Source organism: Equus przewalskii, chromosome 10 (assembly GCF_037783145.1).
Source record: "Equus przewalskii isolate Varuska chromosome 10, EquPr2, whole genome shotgun sequence".
Lineage (NCBI taxonomy): Eukaryota > Metazoa > Chordata > Mammalia > Perissodactyla > Equidae > Equus > Equus przewalskii.
This window is the reverse complement of record NC_091840.1, coordinates 14,127,954-14,154,625: the sequence shown is the minus strand read 5'-3', so window position 1 is coordinate 14,154,625 and position 26,672 is coordinate 14,127,954. Positions and strand designations below refer to the sequence as shown.

The 26,672-nt window shown below is 34.5% G+C and overlaps 1 protein-coding gene across 34 annotated transcripts in view; it reads left to right on the top strand.

Moving 5' to 3' along the window:
* The window catches only part of HELZ (helicase with zinc finger), a 177,060-nt gene that overhangs the window by 50,123 nt on the left and 100,265 nt on the right, over positions 1 to 26,672 (top strand). For 24 of the 34 annotated variants that reach the window (XM_070560226.1, XM_070560214.1, XM_070560230.1 and 21 more), the window contains 8 exons: positions 1,918 to 1,969; positions 3,601 to 3,676; positions 5,726 to 5,924; positions 6,381 to 6,488; positions 7,484 to 7,781; positions 16,226 to 16,493; positions 24,031 to 24,364; positions 25,215 to 25,345. In XM_070560226.1, coding sequence (XP_070416327.1) covers positions 1,918 to 1,969; positions 3,601 to 3,676; positions 5,726 to 5,924; positions 6,381 to 6,488; positions 7,484 to 7,781; positions 16,226 to 16,493; positions 24,031 to 24,364; positions 25,215 to 25,345 — 1,466 coding nt within the window. The remainder of the gene's footprint in view (positions 1 to 1,917; positions 1,970 to 3,600; positions 3,677 to 5,725; positions 5,925 to 6,380; positions 6,489 to 7,483; positions 7,782 to 16,225; positions 16,494 to 24,030; positions 24,365 to 25,214; positions 25,346 to 26,672) is intronic. The other 10 variants (XM_070560241.1, XM_070560240.1, XM_070560238.1 and 7 more) reach the window with 1 other exon arrangement.

Sequence of the window (26,672 nt, the reverse complement as noted above, 5' to 3'; positions counted from 1 at the left end):
ATGCTTTAGGCTTCATTTCATGACCCAAACATTTTATTCCTATTTTTTCTTGCATGTTTGGTAAATTTATTTTGATAAATTTTTTAGAGGAGATGTTTTACATTTATACTTAAAGTGAATTTTTAGCTTTTATATTTATAAATTCTGTGTAGATGGAATCATATTTTGAGGGCTAGTGTGGAACTATGGCATTTAGACTTTGCCTTATAGAATTTAAAGAGATCTTTTAATGTATCTTTTTTGTGAACATAGAATCCTTGTAATGTGAACATTTACTCTTGATTTGTTAGCTTATGTATTCTTATATTCAGTCTTCATTTTATAAAAAACATGGTTTGTCTTTAAAAACTTAGTTGTAAGTAGTTTGAGAATCAGAAGTCATTTTCCTGCAGAAACAGTGTTATAGTGATTTAGTTCCAGCCTAACCTAAAAAGTCCAGTTTAATCAACCATATAGAAATTACAATGATATTATGTGTCAGTTATACCCAGTTAGCATTTATGACATTCTTTTATGGTACAAGACATTCCAAATTTCGTCTTGGGATAACCTTTCTTCCTTCTGATTCATTTCAGCATTTACTGAGCACCTGGGGTGTTCAAGTTTTGTGGGTTTTGGAAAGCTGAGATACCCATGAAAAACAATCTGGTGGGCTAGTCTGAGATGCACGTAGCTAATGTACCCACAGGGCAGCCTGTGGTCAGTAAGTGCTGTAATGGAAGTGCAAGCAGAAAGGGAGATTAACACTCTGTGGGGAAGCCACGGAGGCAGGAGTGTGGGAACTGAGGTTAAAGGTTGGGGGCAGCTAGGTAAACATCCAGAGGTGACTTGGTACAGGTTAAGATTGGCAGTCATTTGGTTCAGGGGCCTTCCCTAGGATAGTGGCAGTGGGAGTAGAGAGTATGAGACAGATAAGAGAGACATTCTAGACCTAGTTGGGCAATATTTGCAGAATACTCAGAGCAGGATAGAAAAGGGAGAATTCAAGATGGTTTTCAGAATTTCAGTGTGGCTTCTTGGGGATGATGAATCCATGAACTTGAGATAAGGCGCACTGAAGGAGGATAAGATTTGCGGTAAAGTTGATGAATTTTCTTTTGGCCATATTGTATTTGAAGTGCTTGGATGATCATCCATCCGTTCACCTAGCCATCCAACATTTACTGAGCACCTATTATGTGCCAGATCCGCTGTGAGGTGCAGGAATGCAGAAGGGCAGTTGTAGGCTGTTGATAATGGATCTGTTCATAGCTGACGATCCAGCATGTAAAGTGCTATAGAATAGTTAAGAAAAATGCCATGGCTGACACTCGGTTGAGATTGGGAGTGTGGAGCTTAGAGTAAAGTTAGAGCCAAAGGGGCAGATTGGGGTTTCTTCTGCACCGAGGGAGTCAAGCAAACCAGGATGTCAGAGTGAGTGGATCCCCAGCTGTGGGCTCCATTATCCGAGAAGGGCTCATGCTGGAGTGAGGGGAACTCGGCAGGACGTTCTCTCAGGTCCTGAAGTGGTCGTGCTGCACTTGCCGCAGGAGAAAAGGCACCTCACTAGCTGGTCATTCTCTAGGTGTTAGGAAGAGAAGGGTGAAATGAGTAAATGGATGGAAGGTGATACTCTGTGGGGTTCAGGACTGAAGATTTAGACTTCTCTTCTTTTGCTACCAGGTAATTTTTATGTAGGGAATCTCTGTCAGTTTCCTTAATGTGGGCCACACAAGGATTTCTTTTCCATATTTAAATGTAAAGTTTAACATAGGGCAAAGAGCAAAAAAAAAATGGTTTGCAACATGAGTTTTTATTAAAAATTTCTAAGTATTCAAATTCCACTGTTTTAGAAAAATGTTGAAAATGTCCAAGTTTAATTCAACATCAACTGGTTACTTCTTATTACAAAAATGTCTTTCATTTGAAAAATTGCAGACAGCAACTAGTAATGTCCTCTCTGGATATCATGTGGAAGACTTAGAAGGGGGTAAGTACCAAACTCTGTATAACTTTTGGTAGCTGTGAATCTGGGCATTGCTTTTTTGTTAATTATTGGGAGGAGGTTTTCTGAGTTACAGTGTATGTAAGTGGAGGTGTAGGAGACAATATAAAAATTTAATGTTAAGGGGCCGGCCCTGTGGCCGAGTGGTTAAGTCCGCGTGTTCTGCTTCGGCGGCCCAGGGTTCGGATCCTGGGTGCGGACATGGCACCGCTCATTAGGCCATGTTGAGGCGGCGTCCCACATGCCACAGCTAGAAGGACCCACGACTAAAATATATACAACTATGTACTGGGGGGATTTGGGGAGAAAAAAGCAGGAAGCAAAAAAAAAGAAGCTTGGCAACAGTTGTTAGCTCAGGTGCCAGTCTTTAAGAAAAAAAAAAAATTTAATGTTAAGAAGTAAGTGTGGATGAAAGCAAGTTTTTCATTGGCCTCGTTTCATAGAATAATGGAGTAAGGAGGTAGGAGGTGACTCCGGAGGTCATCTACTTCATCCTCTTGCCTCCGTGCAGTTCTAAATTTAAAACTCATTCTTAGTGATCTGCGGAGGGAGTGCTTTTCTCCCCTCTATTGCAGGCTAGTACAATGATTGCTTTTTGGAAGTTCTGATCTGTAAGCTGGGTTGTTCCTTACACAGTTGAAATCCATGATCTCCTTTTTTCTTGCCAGAGGAAAGGGAAGAAATACAGCATTCTTTGAATGCTTGCTAAATGCTGTGTACTGGGTAGTGGCTTTCACAAAAGCCTGTGCTGACTTAGAGCCCTTCTCCCTCTTTTCCATAGGTGATGAAACTGATATTTATTAAAGTTCAGTAATTTTCTCAGTCGCACAGCTTTTAACTTAACCTGGCTGAATATCTTTATTTTGGGGGGTGGGCACAGTGACTTGTGAGGAAATAGAAAAATGGCTGTTAAGGTCCTTGAAAACTTGTCACTGCTCAGCCTCTATAGGTCTAGCTTTTTCTCTCCTAAGCTTTATTTTCCTTGGTTTATTTGGAAACTTTTAGCTAAGTGAATCAAAGATCATTGTATTTAGAAGTAAACAAATGTTATTTTTTAGCTCCTACCTCAGAATTCAACTTTTTGTGCTTTATTTTAATTGTACAAAAGGATGACTTTATACAGTGATTTGTCTCAGACAAATTGTGCAGAACGTGAGTGGTGATGTGGAGCTGCTTCTCACTGAGGATATAGTACTGGAATTTCTTGTACAAACTTTTCTTCCAGGATACAGTAATTTTGTCATTCCTGAAATAATTCCTAATAGAGACACATCCCATACTTAGGAAATGGCAAGCATGCCAACATCCCTCCTTTAGTTGTTAGCAAAGAGACTGCACTGGAAATGTGTCCACCACTTGCTAGGATAGAGTCAGGGTCATCGACTTGATTTAGCTACTGGGCAACTGCTTCTTCAGTGATTTCTAAGTTTCTTGTGGTTAATTGATTTAACTCATTTGATTGGTAGATTACTTTTTTGGTAGAGGCAAATATGTCATATCCTTTCTACATCATCTGGGATGATGTGTGTGGAGGGTTTGTAGTATTTTTACACATTAAAATTTTAGAATTATTAGCAAGCCTCAAATGATAAGACTATATCCTGATTACTCTCTAGGATCTTGTAATGGTTGGCATTTCCGCCCACCACCTAGGGGAATCACAAGCAGCGAGGAATATACTTTGTGTAAAAGGTAACGTGAATTTTTTTTTTAAACCAATGACATGTCTTTATTCAAAGGATAATTTCCTTCACTTTTGGAAAAGTAGTAATTCAAATTTAAAGAAGATAATATGTGAAGGAAGAAGTATAATGACTGAGTAAAATAGTTTATTTTCCATTTGAAACAGATGCCATAATGGTCATTATCATTAAATAATAAAAGTCAAAACCATATTTATGAGCTTCCTTTTAATTACAACAGTAATCTAGATGGAGATGTTAAGACTTTGTTTCAGTCTTTTATAATAGCTGTATTACTATGACTGAATTTAATTGCTGATCTCTTGTTTATGTGAAATTTATCTAAGCTATGGTGATCGAAATTGAAATTACTTTATATAAATTGAAATAGAGCATAAAATAGATGAAGAAGTGTTAAATTATTTTAATAACTTTTGTAAAAACCAAAATCTATTATCGTCATATAATCCATATATAGAATTTATGAGTAATTTATATTTGAAGGGCTAACCTTTCAAAATGTACTAATTATATAGTAAAGTGGAAAGAATTACTAAAGTCACATTTAGAAAGGTGAACTCTTCAGTTCTTTTTATAAGAACTAGTAACTAGTGGGATTTTAGATATAAAGTCTCATTACTCTAGATTGGTTTTGATAATGAAGGAAATTTGGTACATAGTTTTGAAGCTGGAATAGTGAAGACATCAGATTTGATTTTGTAGTAGAAATAAAGAAACTAATTAGTAAATATTGAAAATCCTGGGGGCCTTGTGCTATAGGAGAGGCAGAATACAGTCCCATGCAGAGGAAATGTGAGGAAGTTTATAGTCCGGATGAGAACATCAGACCTTCCATTTTTAGGGAAATAACTGAAAGCAATAGAAAAACAAATATTTGACTCATTAAGACATACTTAAGAGAAACAAATGCATGGTTTTTCAATGAGTCTTATGAAGCATAAGAGATCTTAATAAATAGTGTAATTTAAGTTCAGGTGCTTTGTATCATCAAAAAAGCTTTAAATACTCTCATCTTTTCAAATAAGGTGAACCATTTGATAATTTACATTGTGCTGTCATTCCTTTTGCATTTCTTACTATCCATATTTTTCTAGATAACTTATGGTATAATATCTCTCTTGCCTCTGTTTTGCCGCTTATGGTTTAATTTTTGTTTATTCTCTCAAAAGATCTTATATTAATTTTTTAATTTTTGAATTGTTAAATAATAGCTGGACCCATAATTTTGCTGGGTATTTAAAACTTAAAAAAATTAATGGTCAAAGTTTTGCGTTTTTATCTGTTTTTGACCACTGAATTGTCAACTGAATTTTATGAGTCATAAACATTGAGAAATCATTAACTCTTTATCCTTTAAAATGAACATTTATGAATTTACCCATTGAAGAATTTAATCTAATTATTGAATTGTGATTCTAACATAAAACTTTTATTCTTAATTTATTTAAAACTTCAAGCAAATTAATATAGTCCAATATTTTCAGTGAAATACAGGAAATAGTAAGGCAGAAAAGAATAAAGGCATTACATTTGAAGTTGGAAAGTAAAAGCCCTAAAATGATAATTTAATAGTATGTTAAATTTTTTCAGAATGAAATTCCCAGTATGTGGAAAATTTTCTTTAGGTCCTTTCATTGTGGGAAGTAGGGCATACCTGTGTTTGATGAACTAATCCACTTGATGTCAGTGTTGCTTTAGAAGAATTTTCTAGTGGAGTTGTTGTATTACGAAGGAAGCTACCTTTTCAATGCTGGCTTTTGCTTGGGGGAGGGGGACAGGTTATGATGATGTTCGGCTTCAGCATCCCGGTATTCCAGAGACAGAGGTGAGTGAATATGGGGAGGCGCTGTTTTAACTGTTGTAAATGTTCTCTAAACCTCTTCTTCCTCTTCTGTGCAAGACAGTGTGAAAAATATGGCTTTTCAGGAGATGAAGTTTTGTTTTTGTTGTTGAAGAGTTGGAGGGCAAATGCTGGAAGTTTATCTTTTAAGTGGTCCAACAAAGTATATGATAAAACAGTCTTTCCTATTCTACTTAGATTTTTAGAGCAAGGAATCTGTAGGTATGGTGCCCAGTGTACTTCAGCACATTCCCAGGAAGAACTAGCAGAATGGCAGAAAAGATATGCTTCACGGTTGATAAAATTGAAACAGCAAAATGAGAATAAACAGCTCTCAGGCAGTTACATGGAAACCTTGATAGAAAAGTGGATGAATTCATTATCTCCTGAGAAAGTGGTGAGGAAAATAAACTGCATTTTTTTGTTTGTTTGTTTTAAACAATGACCTTGTTTCAGTCTTGACTTTATTTTGTGCTATGTTTTGGTTTATTTCCTTATCCTCTATATGAAAACCTTGATTCTTGATAAAGTATTTTTAGTAGCAAAAGTAGACCCATTTGCTAAAATAAAAGCAGAACTAAGCTGTTTGTTTGGAGACTTGCAGGTATTACATTAATTTATCTTTATTCAGGGAGTTTTTACTGCCATTTTTTGGGTTGTTAATTTTCTTCTGTCTCTTGTTTTAGCTATATTATATTTTGTTCTTATAAAAATAACTGAAAATTAATGTATGAAATACCTTGCTTTGTAAACAGTTCCATCAACATCTTTACTGTTGACATTTATTTGCCATGCCAAAAGTTTTTGTGCTTTTAGGAATAAAAATGTAACATTAACTGCTCTCTGTTTTCAGCTTAGTGAATGTATAGAAGGAATTAAGGTAGAGCATAATCCTGATCTGTCGGTTACTGTCAACACCAAAAAATCTCACCAGACGTGGACTTTTGCTCTCACGTGTAAGGTACGAATTTTGTGCTAATTAAAGAATGTAAAGTTTCTTAAAGCTTTTTTAGACCTTTAAATCTCATGTTAAAAGAGCGCTGAAAATGTTTTAATCTAAGTACATTTTATATATGTTCTATATTGTGCTAAAGAGTATTTCTGTATTTTGATCACTAAAGGTACGGCTTTTTTTAGACTTTGAGATAAGTCTTTGCAGACGTTTAGATGCTTGCTTATTTTATTTATTTGGTAAAGAGGTCTTCAACATATTGTCCTCCAAACTTGGAACACAGGATGGGGTTCATGGCTTATAATTAACCATTTAAAACTTGAATTATTTAATTTGGTGGTTCTAAGATATTTACACTATGACACCTTATTTTTGTGTTTGATCTTATGAAATCACAAATTCTGTAATAATGGGTTTTTAATATGAGACATTTTCTGCAGTGCTTCCCATCTTGAATTATCATGTTCAAAGTTTAAGAGTGAAGCAAAGTCAAAAATTTGGACAAGTTTTGTGTACTTTTTGGTGGTGTTTCTTCCACTGTACCATCTGCATCTTGGGATGAAAAATGTGGGAACATTTAGCGTTGGCCTTGAACCCAATCCAGTGCCTTCAGAGGTAACTACCCTCCTATGAAGACTTCCTATTTGAGGCTAGATAAAACTTTTTAGGCCAAAGGTATGGAAAGTTGGAGGTTGGTGGTGATATAGGGTGATAGCTTTTGCCACAATGAAAGATGAGCATGGAAAGAGCAGGGAAGCTAGTGATGTAGCATAAAGATATCATTTTTGAAAATTTCAGCTTTATTGGGGCATCATAAGTATATCATTTTAACAGCTGATTTTTTTTTTCTTAAATGGCTTATGAGCACAATTTGTGTTTTTAACATAGTATCTTAAGCATGGGAAAGTAAAAATCCTTTATGGAAATATTTTCATTGAAGAGCCCACTTACAATTGGATTTTTCACCCCATTGTACTCAATGAACTATTTTAACTTCCTTGTAGCCTGCAAGAATGCTGTATCGTGTAGCATTGCTTTATGATGCTCATCGTCCTCATTTTAGTATCATTGCCATATCTGCCGGAGATAGTACTACCCAGGTATCACAAGAAGTCCCAGAAAACTGTCAAGAATGGATAGGAGGAAAGATGGCCCAAAATGGATTAGATCATTACGTGTATAAAGTCGGGATAGCATTTAACACAGAAATATTTGGAACTTTTCGCCAAACCATAGTTTTCGACTTTGGATTGGAACCAGTACTCATGCAAAGAGTAATGATTGATGCAGCTTCTACAGAAGGTAATATTAGACTTTTTTCCCCTGCTACAATGTATTAAAAGACACTGTAATAGCAATGTTAAAAGAAATGTATTGGCCCCCTAAATGTTTCATGGATAGAGGGGGAAGAATAAGGAAAAAATCCCAAGTTAATTGACTCATTTACTGTGTAATGGGATTAGAACGGTTCATGTTATGCCCTGTTCTCTTTATACAGTCATCAGTCAAAGCTTGCTTTGAGGTTCTCCAAAGTTGTATGAGTAGATGATCAGGTCTGTTTTGTTCTATCAACTTCATTTTTAAAGTAAGATGATTTTAGCACAGTAAAAGCTTTCAATATCAGTTTGCGTAGAGTATCATTTTAATGGTAATTGTGAATGCACCTACAGTGTCAGTCTGTGTCTGCCTGACTGTCCAGTTAACTTTGCTGACATTAGTACCTTGTCTCTGAATGAAAGTCCTAAATACACACTTTCATAAGTTGGTTTTGTACATTCACTAGTGCGAAGGAGACCAAGGTGCCTTTAGTAGGATCTGTTCTGTATTCTTGGGAAGAGATCCCTGGTTTCAACGTGTAAGCATCTACAGAAGATGATGAATTACTTTGTATGTTGTCATATTACTGCCTATACCTAAATTTTATGCCAAGATCCAGCAGGACAAAGAAAGGGCACGTTAGACTACATTTCTTTGGCTCTTGGTCAGATTTATAGGTGCTTTATTTTATTTAACACACACTTCATGTAGCAGAGCTGTATGAAACTTGCTATTGCATTGACTGTGGCTAACCATTTTGTGGAAGATGTTTTTCACTATGTACCAGGGTCCTATTTATGAGAACCTGGAAGCTGTTTTTTTCATGAACAAATGCTAGGATTTTATTTTTTGTAGGCAGTGAACCAGGTGGAACTGGTTCTGTCTCCTTTTTTACTTTAGCTACTAGTAAGGTTAAAGCAACATTTGTGCCTAAATTGAACAGTTAGGCTTTACCTTCTTGTATATGTGCTGATATTACTCAGACTTCATTTTACCCTTATTTTTCACTTTTATCTCTTTTACCTGTTTTTATTCTGTTGTATTCTGTTTTTGTCATCTTCTTAGTACTCTTTGGAATCAAAATATGTTAATTCCTGTGGCTAAATGGATATGGTAGTTGACAAAATAAAAATATTTAGTTTATATTTACTAGTAAAGGACTTAGTTGGCAGATTTCTTCTGTAAAGAGCCAGGTAGTAAATATTTTAGATGGTGCAGGGCAGATGGTCACTGTTGCAATTACTCAGCTCTGCATTGTAGTGAGAAAGCAGCCATGGATAATCTGTAAAGGAATGGGCCTGACTGTGTTCCAATAAAACTTTATTTTCAAAAACAAGAGCGGGCTGTGTTCGTCTTGCCTGCCATGGTTTGCCTACCCTACTAGTAAGTTGCTCTTAGAGGCTTGAACTTGATACTTACTAGGAAGCACTCTTTTTAAATCATAAGGAGATTTGAATCATAAAGAAAGACCGACATGCTTCCCCTGCTCTCAAAGAGAAGTCTGAAAAGATGTTCTTGGCTTACCTGTGGGTTGTATTTTAAAAGTTTGCTTTTTAGGTTGGTGGTGTGTAACTCATGACTCATTTCCCATAGAAATAGTTTGTAAGTGTTGTCAAGAATCTATACTGGTTAATAAAAATCTTTTAAATTAATAATGTAAAATATTAAATGTCTGCAATAAAAAGTAGGAGAAAATGCTACTACTAAACAGATGATAATGAGGGAAGGTTGATGAAGATGATTTCAGGGCACCCTCATGGGCTTGAGAAATTGAGGGTACTTTCGCCTCAGATATGTGCTATTTTTCTACTTGGAAAAAAGAGCAGTGGACAGACTTCAGAGTCAAATAGGATTGGATTTGAGTCCTGATTTTCTAATTATGTGCCTGTGTGACACTGGGCAGAGTATTTAACATCTCTGAGCTTTGTGTGGAAACATCTGTAAAATGGGCCTAGTAATTTCTGTCTTAGAGGATTATCATGAGAACTAGAAATAAGCCTTGTACAATACCTGGCTCATAGTAGGCATTTAGGTAAATAGTAGCTACTATTTTTTATCATTAGTCATGATTAGGATAACTTCTGGCTTACAAACAGAATGAAGAAAGTAGGAAGAGAGAAGAACTTTTTTTGTTTTTTTTAAAGGAGAACTGAGATCCTTAGGGGCCTAACAGAGGGACTAAAAAGCAGAGATAAAGAACTGAGTCATTAAGGCCACAGCACCTACAGATCTTGGCAAGAGAATGCAGTAGAGGGGGTGGAAGAGAAGTTGTCCAAGATAACTGATGTTTTGAGAATGGTAACTGGAGGAAATAAATAGTCTCATTTCTGATGTTTCTAATATATCAGTTTTAAATATAATCAATTTTATATTTCATTCAGATATTATAGAGAAAATTAATACAGACCAGGATTTCCTCTCATTTGGAACCAATATTATACCTTCCCTCTTTTTTTATAATACTCTTTTTTTTTTAGTGATCTCTTTATGGTTTGATATCTTTGCCTATTTTCCTTTATACAGGTTTTACTTCTAAGTAGTTATGTTATGGAAAATAATTGAAAGAAAACAAGCATTTTCTTGAACTAATGTGGAAACATTAAAACAATTTCACATAGTGAAATTTTTTTTTCAAGGGCAGAGGAAAAATAAATATTACAAGAGAACAGTATAAAATGTACAAAATGTGTTTTCTGGTATGAAATTTTGAACATCATAAAAAGGAAAAGTTAAATCTAGGATTAGACAGGCTACATGTTATTTGGTTGACTTTTTTTTGCAATGTAAATTAGCTGATCTGTTTTGTTAATTTTTAGTTCTCTCTTTGATATTTTCCCTACTCTTAAAATCATTGTCATTGAATATCTTGATGTTTTTGTTAAGTTCTTAAGATTTTTCTTGTGTGACTATATTTATTTCAGTGTGACTATGTACAGAGTCCCAAAAGAATTTTGGAGAAATGAAAGCAGGATATAAACAGTATAGTATTTGCTTCCTGCTTCCATGTTAGTGTTAGTTAGTTTTTGATTATTACAGCAGAGTGCTTGTCAGCAAAAAAATTGAGGGCAAAAGATTTGTTTATGTGAAATCACAATTTTGTAAAACATTCTGAAACAATAAAAATGTAAAATATCTGTCTCCTATTTGTATCTTTTCCTGGAATACTTGTGTGGATAACGTTCAGAGACGTGGAGAGCTAGAGAACTTCTTTGTTAAATTGGTAACATCTAAATTGTTAAGTTTTTAACAATTTAATTTTTAAAATCTTTGTTAAATTGGCTAATTTCACCTCCAGCCTCAGCAAATTCATTATTTGAGCTTCCGTGGCCTAGAATTGGGAGAAAAGTGTCATTCCAAGTACAAGTTGGCCAAATGCCGTTGGGAATTGGGGAGTTGAATTAGGTCTAGGCTTTATCATGTTTCCATACAGTTTTGGTAATATTATAAATTATATCATAATATAATTTGGTTTCTGCACACAAAGAAATGTAGTGATGGTGTGAAACTAGAATTTGAATAGGAAATATCTTTATATTTATCACTTCTTCCACTTGATTGGCTGTTCATTGTTCAAGCAAGTTTTTGTCCTTCAATTAATGCTAGAAACATATTTCTCTTCAGTAAAGTTATAAATTTGGACCATGCTGAACCATCTATTAGCTCACTGTTTCCAAAACTGTTCCACTGAAATGAATAGGTGTTATTAATAATAATAATAGGTAAAGAGTTCCATGTACAAATAACGTTTGGAAATGGTGAATGCTTTATTTTCCTCTTAGAAACTCACACAGTGCACCTCAGTAATTAAAGGCTCAGTGTCTGTCAAACTGATTTGATCATGGAACTTAGTTACATTAGTGCATTACTCCTTGAAATGTAAAATCAAGTTACATAGTAGACATTTCTTTTTCTAATTCATTGTTCAGTATTGAACTAAAAATCCTCCTTTCTTTAATTTAAGTTTGAACTGAGAAAAAAACCCCCTCAGTCGTGTGGGGTTTTTTGACCTTATTGTCATGATCTCTAACGCATCCAAACCTTTTCTATTTGTGAGCTGTGAATGAATTTCTTTTTCTCTAATCGTTATATGGCAATCTTGCAAACTGTTTAGGAAATGTGTATAATTTTAACTTTGCTTTTTTCAGTGTTTTTCCCTTGTTGGTGAGATTGAAGTTCAGAGAAAGACACTATATGTACTAATCATTTTTTGTTTTAATTGAAGATAAGCCTCTCAGGAAAGGTAGTGAGGTTTCCCTTTGCTTAGAAAATAGACTGCATTATATACTTTATACCACAACTTTGAGTAATGGAAAACTTTTGCTTGGCCAAGTTGGTTTGGAATTCTCCTTTGAGTATCTGGAAGCTGCATGTTGAAAATTAGTTCTTATATTTAAATTTGAAAACATCTTTTCTCTACTTTGTATACTCTAGCAGTATATGTTAACATTAACATTAACATTTAGTATGGCTTAAAACTGATCTCCAGTTGCCAAACTCATTGATAAATTAAGGACATGTCCTATATATTAAATATATAACATTTTATGTTATGTGATAGAAAAGTAATAGAAAAATAGATTTTAAAAATAGTATATTTGTCAATAAAAGATAAGTGCAACTGAGAAGAATATAAAAAGTATGAGGTATGCCTGTACTGTTTTAACTTTTTATTAGCCTTGTTAAGAGATGAAGAATAGGGACAGACAACAGGGATAAGCTAAGAGATGTTCATCTTGCTTCTCTGTAGCAGTTTTGGTGACAGGAACGATGTCGAAATGGAGCGCTGAAATGGTAGTTTGGGATTACTTTTGGAGTTTATTTTATTATTAATTTGGGCAGTCAAGATTTGTTTCCTAGGGAACAGTGTGGCATCTGATTTTGGAATTAGGAATCACTTCATCTCATTCTCTTTAAGGCCTAAATATAGGTGTTTTTAATAAATTCCATGTTTAACATGTAATTTATTGCGTACCTCTTCTGTGTCTGCCCTTGTTCTGGGTACATAGAACATTGGGGTTTTTTTTCTCCTTACTTTCTTCTTACCCACTCCTCAGGTCCTGTTAAGAATAATTTTCAAGTCTGCTGTGCTACATACTTCAAGACAAAACAAACTAACCCTTTGGATGCTCTATTAGAGTAGTAACTATGTGGCTGAAAGGAGAGCACTGCTGTTCTCAGTGATCAGAAGGGCAAGGGAAGTTGGGAAGGGTGTCTTGTGTCAGAGCAGTTACTCCGACCTTGAATTCTATTTTTGGCAGTAGCAGCTCTTCCTTTATGTTATCTTCAAAAAATTGGATGTATTCTAATTATCTTTAAATTTCTCTTATGAATTTCTCTGGAATATATTTATAGCTTCTGCCTACCTCGTCTCAGGGTAACAAATTCCATAGGTTCATAATTTATGTCAGGTTTGCTTTGAGATTTATTATTGTAAGAATTGGTTAACAAGTCAGTATTAAACTCTTCCTACATGATTTTATGAGGATTGATCCTAACTGGTTCACTTTTCATCTTTCCATAGTGTTTTTCATTTTAGCCGAATCTAGGTTGAAGAAAAGTGCTTACCAAGGATGAAGTGGCTCAGGCTACCCTGAGTAGTACGTATGTCTGGTTTAGATGTTAGCAGGTATGCATGCGCTGCAGGTGGGGGTGAAATGAGCCCCAGTAGTAAAGTCCAGTGTCCCTGTGGGGGAACCTTGTCTCCCTCCTCTATTTAAAGAGGAACTCTCAAAACCTGATGACCTTTAAGCACTGTACGTTAGGTGGGTAATCAAACGGGTTTAATAAGCTTCTTCTCACAAGTGAGAGGATTGGAGGCAGAAGTTTGTCTTAAGTTCAGTCAGATGAAGTAGAGAAAGAGAAGTGGTTTTTGCAAAAAATATCCTTAGTTGTCACTGGCCACAGTTCATTTTTGACATCTAATGTAATGACTGAGATCAGTAGTTTGTAAACTTTGATGCTGGCACATAACGGAGTTTTTTCAAAGTTCTTCTTTCTGCTCCCCTAGATCTCTCCTCCCCTGTACTGTGTTTATGGTCATTTACAAAAATAAATGGAGTACAATTTAACATTGTTTTGGAATTGTTTTGAAATTATTGTGCTACCTGCTGAAGACACTAATTTTGAGAATTTAATAAAATTAGGATGGGAATCATGGTACTACATAGATGAAATGAGAAAAACAAATACTATTTCTCATGCAACTTCTCATGCAAAAAGCCTGAATACTTCTAGCCCAGAGTAGAAAGACTTTCTGTATAATTTGCTTTGCATATTAAATAGGTGATAGAAAAAGCATTTTCAAGGAAAAACTATAGTTTTAGGCTTGTTATTATCCCAGTTACTTAAACATCAGTTAGGAATAACTAGTGATGTTTTGTGTGTGAGAGAGGAATATTGGCCCTGAGCTAACACCTGTGCCAATCTTCCTCTATTTTTTGTGTGTGGCATGCTGCCTCAGCATGGTTTGGTGAGTGGTGTGTAGGTCCACGCCTGGGATCCAAACCCAGGAACCCCAGGCCACCGAAGTGGAGCGTGTGAACTTAACTTGCTATGCCACCAGGCCGTCCCCAACTAGTGAGTTTTTAAAGAATGTAAACATAATATTGATCTAGGCATAGTCTGAATCAATTTCTTATTTAAAATAAAATTATGAAATATAATTCTCCCATCCCCAAAGAGTAGTTAGACATCATTTTATAACATTAGTAGATTCTTCATTATTATGTAGAGTTTATATATTTATTTATTGTTTTTAAAGAGCTGGTTATTTGGTTTGTCACTGTACCATTGCTATTTCTCTTTTTGACTTTTGAATTAAGGAAGATAATTATGTGCCTCCTTGGTGTTTTGATAATAATTAGTGTCTGATCTTTTAGGATGGTACAGTCTGTTTTGGGAATGTTGGAATTTGTATAATTTAAATATTTTTTGTAGGCATGATCTAATGATGAGTAGGCAGGACTCAATTTTTAGAGTGATTTAGAAAGAAAATGTAGTTTACTTTATGAAACTTCTGCTTGTGAGGCCATTGCAAAAACAGACCATCATTGTCTTATCCAGAGTATTTTAAAAATGCAAATTTTTAATAAGCAGACCATCTTTATATCATGATGATTATAGTTACATTTGTGTTGCCATTTGAGAAATAATAAAACAGGCGTGTAAAAATGCGTTTTCAAGGAGCAAGGGTTAGAAATTAGGGACTTTATTTCTGTACGTTTTTACATTTAAATTAGGGCCTTTATGTTTTAACCTTTATTAAGATATTAGAATAAGCTATTTTCTACTATCAAGAAGTTTGTCTTGGTGGGTAACTATACATATATGTTTATAATTTGTATGTAACATTTAAATATAGCAAAATCTCTCACTAAGCAAGACATGGCAATTATGCATTAGACTCTCATTTCAAAGATAATACAGAATCATCTGTCTTGTACTTTGGAGATTAACTGGTCTTTCTTTAAATTTTTTATTATTTCTTCCTAAAATTTTAGCTTGTGTTGTGAAACCATCTTTCCAATTATGTTGTATTAACACTGGATCTTTGGCCTAATGAGTCGGTTAAACAACTTCTTTTCCTTTTGGTTAAGTTTCATATTTGTAGGTGTATGTGTCTTAGACCCAATAGAAAAGTAACATGCACTGCAGATAGAGTGAGCCTACTAGTGCTCAGATTATGTTCGATGTATTTCACCCTGTGCTGGCATCATACTACATTTTTTTCAGAGATGTCAGAACTTGAACAGTCATTCATTTTGATATTGTGTCCTACTTACAGTATAATTTAACTGAGGCTAAACTGGATTTTTCTGTACAATGGCATATAGAAATTTTTCTGTACAAATGACGTTTGGTACATCGTATTCCATTTTAATGTGGAATTAGCAGTGTTTTACATGAATATTTTTGAAAAAATTTTTGTTTGTCTTAAGTTGACTTTCAGAGGGTTTCACTGTGCTTTACTGTACAAGAAAAGATTTAACCTTTCACAGTTTCTGATCTTCTCTTTCTGTAATGGGGCGGGTATTGCTAGTAGGAAGAGAAAAATGATTATAACCTGGTAGATTTTGTCTTATGAGGAATTTATCACATCTCCTTGCAGATCAGATTTCTCTTGAGTGAAGAGTTAAGTTCTAAATGTTAATCTGTATTTTTAAAATGTTAATAAGTGTTGCTATTATGTCCTAGGCTGATGTAAAAATAAGATGTTTTTTACATGGATTCCTATTTATGTTATTTTGTTGAGCTAGACTAAAAAATATTTCTGATTTGGGAAAAATAGTCTGTCAAATAGGTTCTTGGATTGTTTTGTTTTTAAGAATTTTTGCTCTAGCAGGTAAAATTCTCTTACCAAAATGTATAATGTATTATTGAAAATTTTAATGTTGTGTTCCTTTATAAATGTGTTTTTTCTTCCCATTTAGATCTTGAATACCTGATGCACGCAAAACAACAGCTAGTAACCACAGCTAAGCGCTGGGATGCTTCTTCTAAGACTATTATAGATTTTGAACCTAATGAAACTACTGATTTGGAGAAGAGCCTTCTTATCAGATACCAAATTCCTCTCTCTGCTGACCAGCTGTTTACTCAGTCCGTTTTAGACAAATCATTGACCAAGACCAACTATCAGTCGCGGTTGCATGACCTTCTTTATATTGAGGAGATAGCCCAGTATAAAGAAGTCAGCAAGTAAGTTACTTTAGAAATACTTTTCTTCTTTTTTTAATCTCCTCTTGGGGTGGTATTTTTCATTTTTAAAATGGAGGTGTGCCTAAATACAGACAGGTAGTAAAATGAGTGTTATTCAATAGCTGTTAAATTCAGTAGCTGTATATGAGCTTCTTAAGGCAAGAACTGTGTCTCACTTATCTTGGCGACCCTGGTGTTCAGTACCTACTTCATTTCCACGAGGCTGCCACGTGCTGGGAGTGTAACATGTGGTTCCTGCTCTTCAGAAGGTTTCTGTTAATGTTAGTCAGAGCAAGCATTCAATGAATATTTACTGTGAAAAGGTACAAAAACTGAAAAAGGCCACATATTTTGAAAAGTAATTTTAAGAATGAAACTATTTAAATATTTAGGAAAACTATTTGATAATAATAAAATACCTTTATAGCAGTTTATAAAAAGCTTTAACATATTTTACATTTTTTCCATGTGCCATAGGTTAAGACCAAATGTTTATTTGAGTCGTTATAGGAAAAGTGATCTTAGAAATGAAAGTTCGAGTGAAGGAAATGTTAATGAAATAGTTGTTGTATTTGGTAGTAAAATTCTACTTTTTAGATAAAATAGGAGCAAGCCTTAAAAATTGAACCACAGTTATGAGACATGAAAACATTTTTATAGGCAGTTTTCCCTTTAAATACAGCCTAACTGACAGATTTTTCTTTTCCAGGCTGCCTTATTGGTACCATATCATCAGTATTATTAGTAGACACTGAATACTCATTAAGGGATGTTACTAAAGAAAAAGTGAAAACTTAGAAACACCTTGTGTTACTCTATTTATAGATTAAATATCATCTAACTTTTGGGAAGTATCTAATTTCTAATTAAATATATGTAAAATTTACAAAGTCACTGTATAATTCATTTTTCATTACTCTGAGACTTTAAATCCTGGCCCATTGATGGTTTCTTAAAAAGACTTTTTAAGTGTGTCTATAGACAGTTCTAATGAAATGGCCAGTTATTAAATAACTAGGACAATGGCTTGTGTCATTTATGTTGTTCACATTATTAGTATTCATATATATTATTTACATTATCATAGATTCCTTTCCCTTAGGAAAGACCACTATGCAAGAATTTTTAATACAGTGCAGATGGTCATGATATAATATTAACGGGAAATATGCTCGTTATGAAACCTTATCCACTGCAATTCTAGTTTTGTGTATATGTATATATGCACAGATGTATGTATTTGTATATAAAAATATCAGAGTTAAAACAAAGTTTTGATTGGAATTACAGGTGATTTTTATGTTCCAATAGTTTTCTCTATTTTCAAAATGTCCTACAATGACTACTTATTATTACTATTATAGTAAGAAAAAGCAAACAAAGAAATAGAAAGGAAACTAACACATTATCAGTTGCAATACTTGATGATCATGGTATCAAATTGCCCTTAGATATGAAAAGAAAGATTATGGTAAGACAGTGGTAAAATAGTGTATAGTCTTTTCATAGGAACATCTGAGCTTTCTCTATTTTTTAAATTAAAATTAGATCATAGTTATTGACTCAAATAGGTATATTTACTAATTGAATATCAATCTGTGGGATCACTTTTGATGTGTTATATGTGCCAACTGCACAAGAGTTTTGAAGGATCTTAAAGATAGAAATGAGAATTTATTGCCATGTGTCTAAGATGACAGCAGATAGTTACTGTGTCAGAGTATTCTGGAAAATTTCCAGTGATTCTCTCGCCCAAAGGTAACCCTGGATGTGAAGGCTGGTAAATTATACTTCTGAATTTGCCAGGCTTGTAAAATTTGGTGAAGAACAATATAGAACTGGTGCACATACTTAAAGAAGCAAATCCTATTATTTATTAGATAGTTTTTTCAGAGGGTATCTGTAAGCGGGTAGACAAGGGACAAATAATGGACATAAATCGTAAGGATTTTCAAACGTCTTTGACAAAGTTTCATACATTGCTTAAAAAGCAGTTTATTTTCTGTTTTCTCCTTTACTCTTTAACCGTAATATTTATAATACATTTTATTGTTGCTTTGAATTTAGTTCACATTTGATTGTTAATTCCTTAAGCACAAAAATAACGTAACAGATATGTTTTAAAAAATGGATTTGGGGGAGGTTTGTATGCAGCTCCTAGACTGTCCTCTAGGGTAAGGATCAGCAAACTTCTGTAAAGAGCCAGCAAGTAAATATTTGAGGTTTTGTGGACTCCATAGGCTCTTTGTTGTGTATTTTCTTTGTTTTGTTTTTTTATTTTTGTAGAAACCACTCTTAGTCAAGGGCTATACAGAAACAGGCCTGAAGGTTGGATTTGGTCCTTGGGCCGTACTCTGGTTTGTCTGATTGGGTCATTTTGTTTGTCTGTTCAGTCAGTACCAGTCATCAAAGCAAACCCTAGTTACCATTAGAATGGTGAAGAATGTTTCGTTGTGGCTTGAGACCCGTTTAAAGCCAGAAGACAACGGTGTGGGTAAATGGACTCATCCCTCTAAATGACTTGGATGTGTATTGACAGTAATAATGTATTCTGTATGCACTGAAATGTGCCTCTTTGAGACATCGTAGTCAGACCTACCACATCATTGATAGGCTATTTCCCAAGGTCCAGAGAATGTGTTGGTCATTTGTGAACATTGACAATTTAGGCAGACTATTCAAATAGTAATTAATTAATGTTAAAGTAGTTTCAAGGGAATCCACACTGGTTTCTTACGTTTTAATTGTAAGGATTAGGCTGTATTTTTACATGGTCACCTCAGCATTCCTTCCTTGAAAATAGGTTGAATGAAGCCTTTCAGGATTAGACAAAATATATTTTGGCTTGAGGCTGGATTTAGTAATCAAGTTTATCTTTTTTTTAAAATGAAGAGATGATTTTTTAAAGCAGTCTAGAAATTAAGATTTCTTTTTATGTTAAGTTTTAGTTTGAGATGTGTGGAGGTGGTAAGGAGAATATTGCATTTCATTTAAGTTTTAGACTATGCTTCTGAGTTCTTTCAAGATTTTTCTTTTAAACTTCTTGTACTCAGCTACATGTTGATATGCATTCAGTAATGATTCTGTCTTGAAGTGAAATCTATTTGATTCTAAGATACACATCTTCAAAAGAAATTGACTTTGACTGAAGCTATTATGTCCATTAAACTGTGTAGTGGCGTGCCGAATCGGGTTGTGGTGGCTTCTCAACATGAACACCTGGCATGACAGGCCCAGTGTGTGGAGGCTCACTTCATCAATGAGATGAGTGAGGCCTCTCTTGGTTATACCTCGGTTCTGTTGCTCTGCTCAATAAGTCCAGGTATTGGCTTAGTATCTTGGTTGATTTTTGTTGCTCATTTAGTTAGAAATTGCATGAAGTGAAATTCACTATATAACTTTGAAATGTTTTAAAGTTACACTCAAGAGATATAACTTGTTGCTAAGATTGATAGAGCTGTATTTCTTTTAGCTAGAAGTGTGGTTTTAAATTGGTTGAAAATTTGGTTGGCTACTATTCTGCCATTTCCCAAAAGAGTAGGAATTTTATAAGCTTTAAGGTTGATTTCAAAATGTGGCATGCAACAATTGAAAGATGGTTTTTCTTTTTATTAAGAAATATCTTTGTTAGTTGTAGTATATATTTTGTATTTTACATATTTGAGTTATTAAATCTCAAAAATGTGCATTATTTTATTTTTATTTTTTTTGCTGAGGGAGATTTGCCCTGAGCTAACATCCATGTCAGTCTTCCCTCTATTTTCTTTTTAGTATGTGGGCCACCAGCATAGCATGACTGCTAACAGAGCACACCTGGGAACCGAACCCAGGTTGCCGAAGCAGAGCATGCTGAACTTAACCATCAGGCCACCGGGGCTGGCCCATGCATATTATTTTAAATACCTAAGAAAGCTTACTAATGTCATTTTAGTTTTAGCCTGTTAATCTTTTAGGAAAATTAAATAGTAGTAGCTGGAACTTCTGTAGAAGGTCTGTAATGTCTGCATCTTGAACATGTGGTGAATCTGCTGTGGGAAAAGCTGTATTTCTTAGTACTTTTATTTTCTAGTGCTTTTACCAAGAGTTTTGTTGCAAGGCGCAACTAAATGTCACAAGAGGATTCTCTTATTGCTTTAAAACTGTGAGATTAATTTTTCATGCTGCTAAATTGTGATCAAGTGTTTTCAGATGGCAGGTTCTAAAATAGATATAACAGTAAAACTTTAATATATTGCTCAACTTATTGAGAAAATATTATAGAATTTCAAGAATTTGTTAGGGAGTAATATAAAATATTGAAATGGGAATAAGGTACCTGAAAAAAATCAGATTATTACAAAAATGTAAAATTAATTTTTAATTCAGTGAACAAAATTTGTGTATTCACAGTGTTAAGTTCTAGCCTAGTCACTGCTGATTCTAAGGCAAACAAGATATGTTTCCTTGTTCCCCAAAAGTTTGTAATCCAGTAGGGGAGACAGACCTATAAATATAGGGCTATGAGACTGTGTGATTAGGATGTCCAGGGCCCCACAGGAGAGGCACCTACCCCACATTAGTAGGGAGGAGGATAGTCAAGTCAAGGAGGGAATCAAGTCTGCTTTGGGGACCAGATGGTATTTAAGCTGAATTTTGAAAAATGGGTAAAAGGGGCTGGCCCCATGGCTGAGTGGTTAAGTTCACTCACTCTGCTTTGGTGGCCCAGGGTTTCGCCGGTTTTGATCCTAGGCATGGACATGGCACTGCTCATCAGGCATCTCACATGCCACAACTAGAAGGACTCACAATTAAAATATACAACTATGTACTGGGGGGCTTTGGGGAGAAGGAAAAATAAAAAAATAAATCTTAAAAAAAAAGAAAAATGGGTAAAATAGTCAGGTGAAGAAATAGGACAAAGGTATTTAGTTAGAAGAAACAGGGTATGAGAATAAGAGCATAGAGTTTTGGAGGAAGCTGCAAGTTGGTTATCACGGTTGTAATTCAGGGTGCGTGTGTGTTGTGGTGAGATGGTGAGAGAGAAAGCTATTTAAACCTTACTGTCAGAGCTTAGGAAGCTGCTTGTCATCAGAGTTACGTTTTACATAGATCCTCTGGTGGTGATTTGGAGAATAGATTTGAAGCCAGAAGTCATGTTGGGAGTTTGGAATAGTAATCCAAGTTAAAAATGTTGAGATACAGTTGAATCAGGAGGAAGAAAAGCTCATGGGGTTTGGTGATTGTATGATGGGGCAATGAAGGTTGCTGAGAGAGACGAGATCAAGGATAATTTAATTTCTGGCTTAGACACCTAGCTGGATGATAGTACCATTACCTAAGTTGTATAGTACACTGGAGTATTGCTTTGGGTGCTGTGTGGGGAGTTCAGATGGTGATTCTGTTGTGCTTGTACTGAATTTGAAGAGCGTATAAGCCAAGGTGTCTATTTGGCAGTTGGGTTTACAGCCCTGAGCTGAGAGATGTAGGAGAGGGTGACCTTACCCAAGGAGAACATACAGAGTAAGCCGAGGGCAGGGTGGACTTCTAGAAGATGGGTGGTGCTTAGATGGAAGATGGAGGAGCAGCTAGAAAGGTAGGAAGAAAACTAGGAGTATGATTGTACAGAAGTCAGTGGAAGAGGGAGTTTAAAGCAAGTGGAAAGTGGTTGCAAAGTAAAAAAGAAAAAAAGATCAGAAAACTGTATGTCAAATTTACTAACAAAGAGGTCATTTGTGAATGAAGAGCGCACTATTAGAAATCTCTTTTCTCAGAAAGTTTTTAATGACCCCGAATCTCACCTATATGCATAGTAAAAGGAAGGTGAAAATTTAACTTCATTTGGAAAATCATGAATAACCTAAGGGTTCCCGTTCTTTTTTAAAAACATATTTTGTTTAAAAAAGAAAAAGCAGGTGAACATAGACTATATGTAAACTGGGGAGTGTAGTATACTTTTGTTTCATTTTCATTTAAGACTTACTTTTAAGAATCCATAGTGCACATTTTAGTCTTTAAAGAGTCAAACATAACTAGATGACATACAATCTGTATTTCTTTGAATTATCATCCTACTTTTGCAGTTTGGATCTAGTGAAATGTGCATAGAGAATGAGAGAAATAAAATGTGATTTTTAATAATTCCATGTATATATATATATATATACACACATGTATCACATATATATACATATACACACACATATATGGCAAATACTGCTAGAGTTCATTTGATCCTCATATAAAGTCACATTATTAAATATTAACTTTCGTATGTATTTACACATCTTTTTGGATCCTCAAGTGATCTATTGTAAATATACTTTTGAATTACTAATAGAGCTTGTAAACTCTTATGACATTACATCCATAAATAGCCATTCAGATGTATTTTCCTTAAATATTTTCTTATTTCTGTTAAAAATCTTCCTCTATCCTTATAATTTTCGGTATTTAAAGTATATAAATGGACATTTAAAATTTTAATATAGTATTTATTTAGATTTGGTTTCCTAATATGGTAAGCAATACAAATGTTTCCATTAAAGAAATTTATAATATTTTAAAATAAGTTTTTTTTCTTTTTCCTAAAGAATTTATCAGACATTCTTGACATCATGTATACAAAAGAAGATCTGAAAAGAAAACAGTTCAGTAGTACCATTAAAAAATAGCCTTTTCCACAAATGGATATATAGATTTTAAAACAACTTAATTTTTTCATTCAAATTTTGTAAACCTTTTAAGAAAAAGTAGAAAATGTTCCCATTCTTACTCTTTTGTCTTCTCTCATATAGCACCATTTCAGAATAGCAAAGGAGAAGAGCTGTCAGTTAGTTTAAATTTTTCTTTCACTTCATGTTTCTTGACTGTATAAATTAATCTTGGTTCTCTGTGCTGCTTTCACACACATTTCTCTCTCATGCTCACTGTACACATGGAAGTGTGAGTGATTGCACCAACCATCGTCTAGTAAGATAGCCTTTGATGTCTCTTTCCATAACTCCTGCATGAGATCTGTCGATGGAGCCATGAAGAAATTTGTTCTGAATGTTGTTCATTAACAGTATTGAAAGAGATATTTTATGGTTAGAATCTTTTGGTAAGATCTTACTTGGAAAGCGTCAGTTTAATAAAAGTCTATTGTAGTTTAAATGCAGTGCATTTCCTTCTGGTTTTAAGTGATTTTAAAGTCTTGATTGTCCCAGTGATATGTTCAAACATATTTTCATATTAATTAACACATAATATTTCATTTTATTAAAAACATCATACTTCGCTTCAGTTTAAGTGCTCAGTCTTTTAAAAATATGTGCATTCTTCAACACAACTAGGTATGCATCTTTATGTAACTTGCATGAGAGTTTATTCACCTAAAAAAGTTTTGTAGTTTCCAGCTTGGATTAAAGGCAGAAAGATAGTATATACTTTATAGCTCAATGGAGTGAAATTGACAGTGAAATTTTAACTTTTTGTATGTTTGTATTTGATTTGTTTTACTCTTCTAGATTTTGTGTTTTTGATGTAAAATATTCAAATTTGTTTTCTACTTCTGATTTAGGTTCAACCTTAAAGTGCAATTGCAGATTCTAGCAAGCTTCATGCTCACTGGAGTTTCTGGAGGTGCAAAGTATGCTCAGAATGGACAACTTTTTGGTCGCTTTAAGCTTACTAAAACACTTTCTGAAGATACTTTGGCTGGACGGCTGGTGATGACCAAAGTCAATGCTGTTTATTTATTACCAGTCCCTAAAGAGAAGTTAGTACAGACCCAGGGAACCAAAGAGAAGGTTTATGAAGCTACTATTGAAGAAAAAACAAAAGAATATATATTTTTAAGGATATCCAGGGAATGCTGTGAAGAACTTAATCTTCGACCTGATTATGACACACAGGTGGGTCAACTTAACTAGGGTTGTCTGTAGTCTACTTGTCAGCCGACACTCTTCTTCTGGTTTGGTTTTCCTTTTCTGCCATACCAGAAGTGCAGCTGACTTTGAAGTGTTGTACTCCTGGGTGGAGAATTGGACCTCTGGTAATTCTCAGAGAAAATTGATTCTCTTTAAGTAACATCTAAAATGTTCTAGTTTTATACAGGGTTGAGCTTTCTGATTAGAGTTATAAATAAGCAAAGGAAGAACAGCTTAAAAGAAACTAAGCTATATCCTGGGACAGTTCTCATCTGAAGTTGTGTTTGCTCCTATTCTGTTTATCTTTATGGATTTTTAGGTGAACTGTGTGTTCAGTCTGCCATATTTAACTGGGAAGCTAGTCTTTTTTTTTTTTAACATAAAATTTGGTGAATATTATTCATTCATAGTAAATTGATACAGTGTCATAGGCCTGGTTTTTAGCACTTGAGAGATGATATTTCACAGGTGTTCTGTTGATTTTATCAAATCTGTGCTTCATAGCAATGGTGGAATCAGATAACCTTGATTTAGAGATTAAGTAATTTGTGAGTGGTTTAGTTTCTTTAGAGGTAAGACAAAGTTAATAATAGTATATACAACATTGGTACTATTAAACGAAATAACCTATGTAAAGTGCATATTACAGTGCCTGATAGTAATAAACAAAGCAAATATTAGCCATAATAATTATTATTAGAATACGATTACACTTTAAAAGAATCTCTAAACGTGGCCTCCTTAAAAGGTTATCTCTACCGAGTTTTCTAGCGAGCTGTAAGCATCGATGTTTGCTTTAATGCTTTTTAAAAAAATTTTTTATTTTATGTTTTAGGTTGAACTTCAGTTTCAGTTAAATCGATTACCCCTCTGTGAAATGCATTATGCGCTAGACAGGATCAAGGACAATGGGGTTTTATTTCCAGACATCACTATGACTCCAACTATACCTTGGAGTCCCAATAGGTAAGAAGGGAGATATCTCATTAAAGGACGTTATGTTAATGTTAAATTGAATATCTGTATCAGATAACTCAAGCGTACTTTTATTAGCATGTTTGCCTGTATTCTTGAGGAGGCATGTTATTAGTTGGGAAAGGAGAGTAAAAGAACCCTTTGAATGAAACATTTGAGGTTCATCATGTATTTTCTTTGCTTTTCCTCAGTCTACATGAGTACAGTTGCTTTTCTCAACAGCCTTAATTTGATAGGATGCCAAGCAATTTAGAAATATTTCTGAGTGTAAGTTGAATAGGAAAATTAGGGCCTTTCTAAAGTGGTTCAAATAGTTAATTTAAAATAATTTTTGAATATAGAAGACATTTTTGTAATTTAGGAAAATGGAGAAAGTATCATAGAAGATACTACTTCAGAAACTGTTTTTAAGTTAATGGTTGTGTAAATATTTTTCTACTTAAATTCTGTTTGGCGCATCTTTACATTGAATTAAATATGATACTTCTATTTTGTTTCCAGACTAACAGCAGTGATAGCTCTATGACTGCATCTTTCTTTTCATCCTTTTCACTGGGTTTTATCCTCTTGGTGCCTGCCGGTGCTCAGCTTACTCCACCTTTTTTTTTTTTTTTTTTTAAATCTCACAGCTCTACATAACAGTTTATTTGTTTATCACTTGTGTCAATCCAATCATGGTAGGGTGGCCCTGTTCCATCACTGCTCTGGTATCTTCAGTAAGTGGTTTCCAAGGTCACCCTGGATATTGACATCCAGCTGGCAGACAGGGGAAGAGTGAATACAGAGGATCATGTGGGAAATTTTTATGCCAGGCCTAGAAGTGGCATATATCTCTTCCCCTCAAATTCCATTTCTTCTGGTTCTAAAAACGGAACAAAGCAAAATATGCCTTACAACACAAAAACCAAATAAATTTTCGCGTGCTTGCTTACCTTTACTAGCCTTTCCCCATTCTTCTTTTTACTGCCAAAATTCTTGCGTAGAAATAGTCTGCATATTTCCAGTATTCTTATTTACTCATCCTGTAATCTCTGTTTTCCTCTTTGGTCTCCTGAAAGTAATCAGTGATCTACTAATTGTAGACATCCAGTGACATCTTCTCAGTTCCTTTTGATCCAGCTTCTCTGCATCTTTCCCTTTTTTTCCATTCTTACTGCCAATGCTTAATTTAGAGCTGGACTATTTCAGTAGCCCTCTAGTTGGTCTTCCATCCTGCTGTCTGTGTCTCTGTTCTGTGGTCCATCCCACATAGTTGTTCCAGAGTTAATTTGCTAAAATAATCCTTTCACTTCACTGCTTACAAATCTCAGAATGCTTC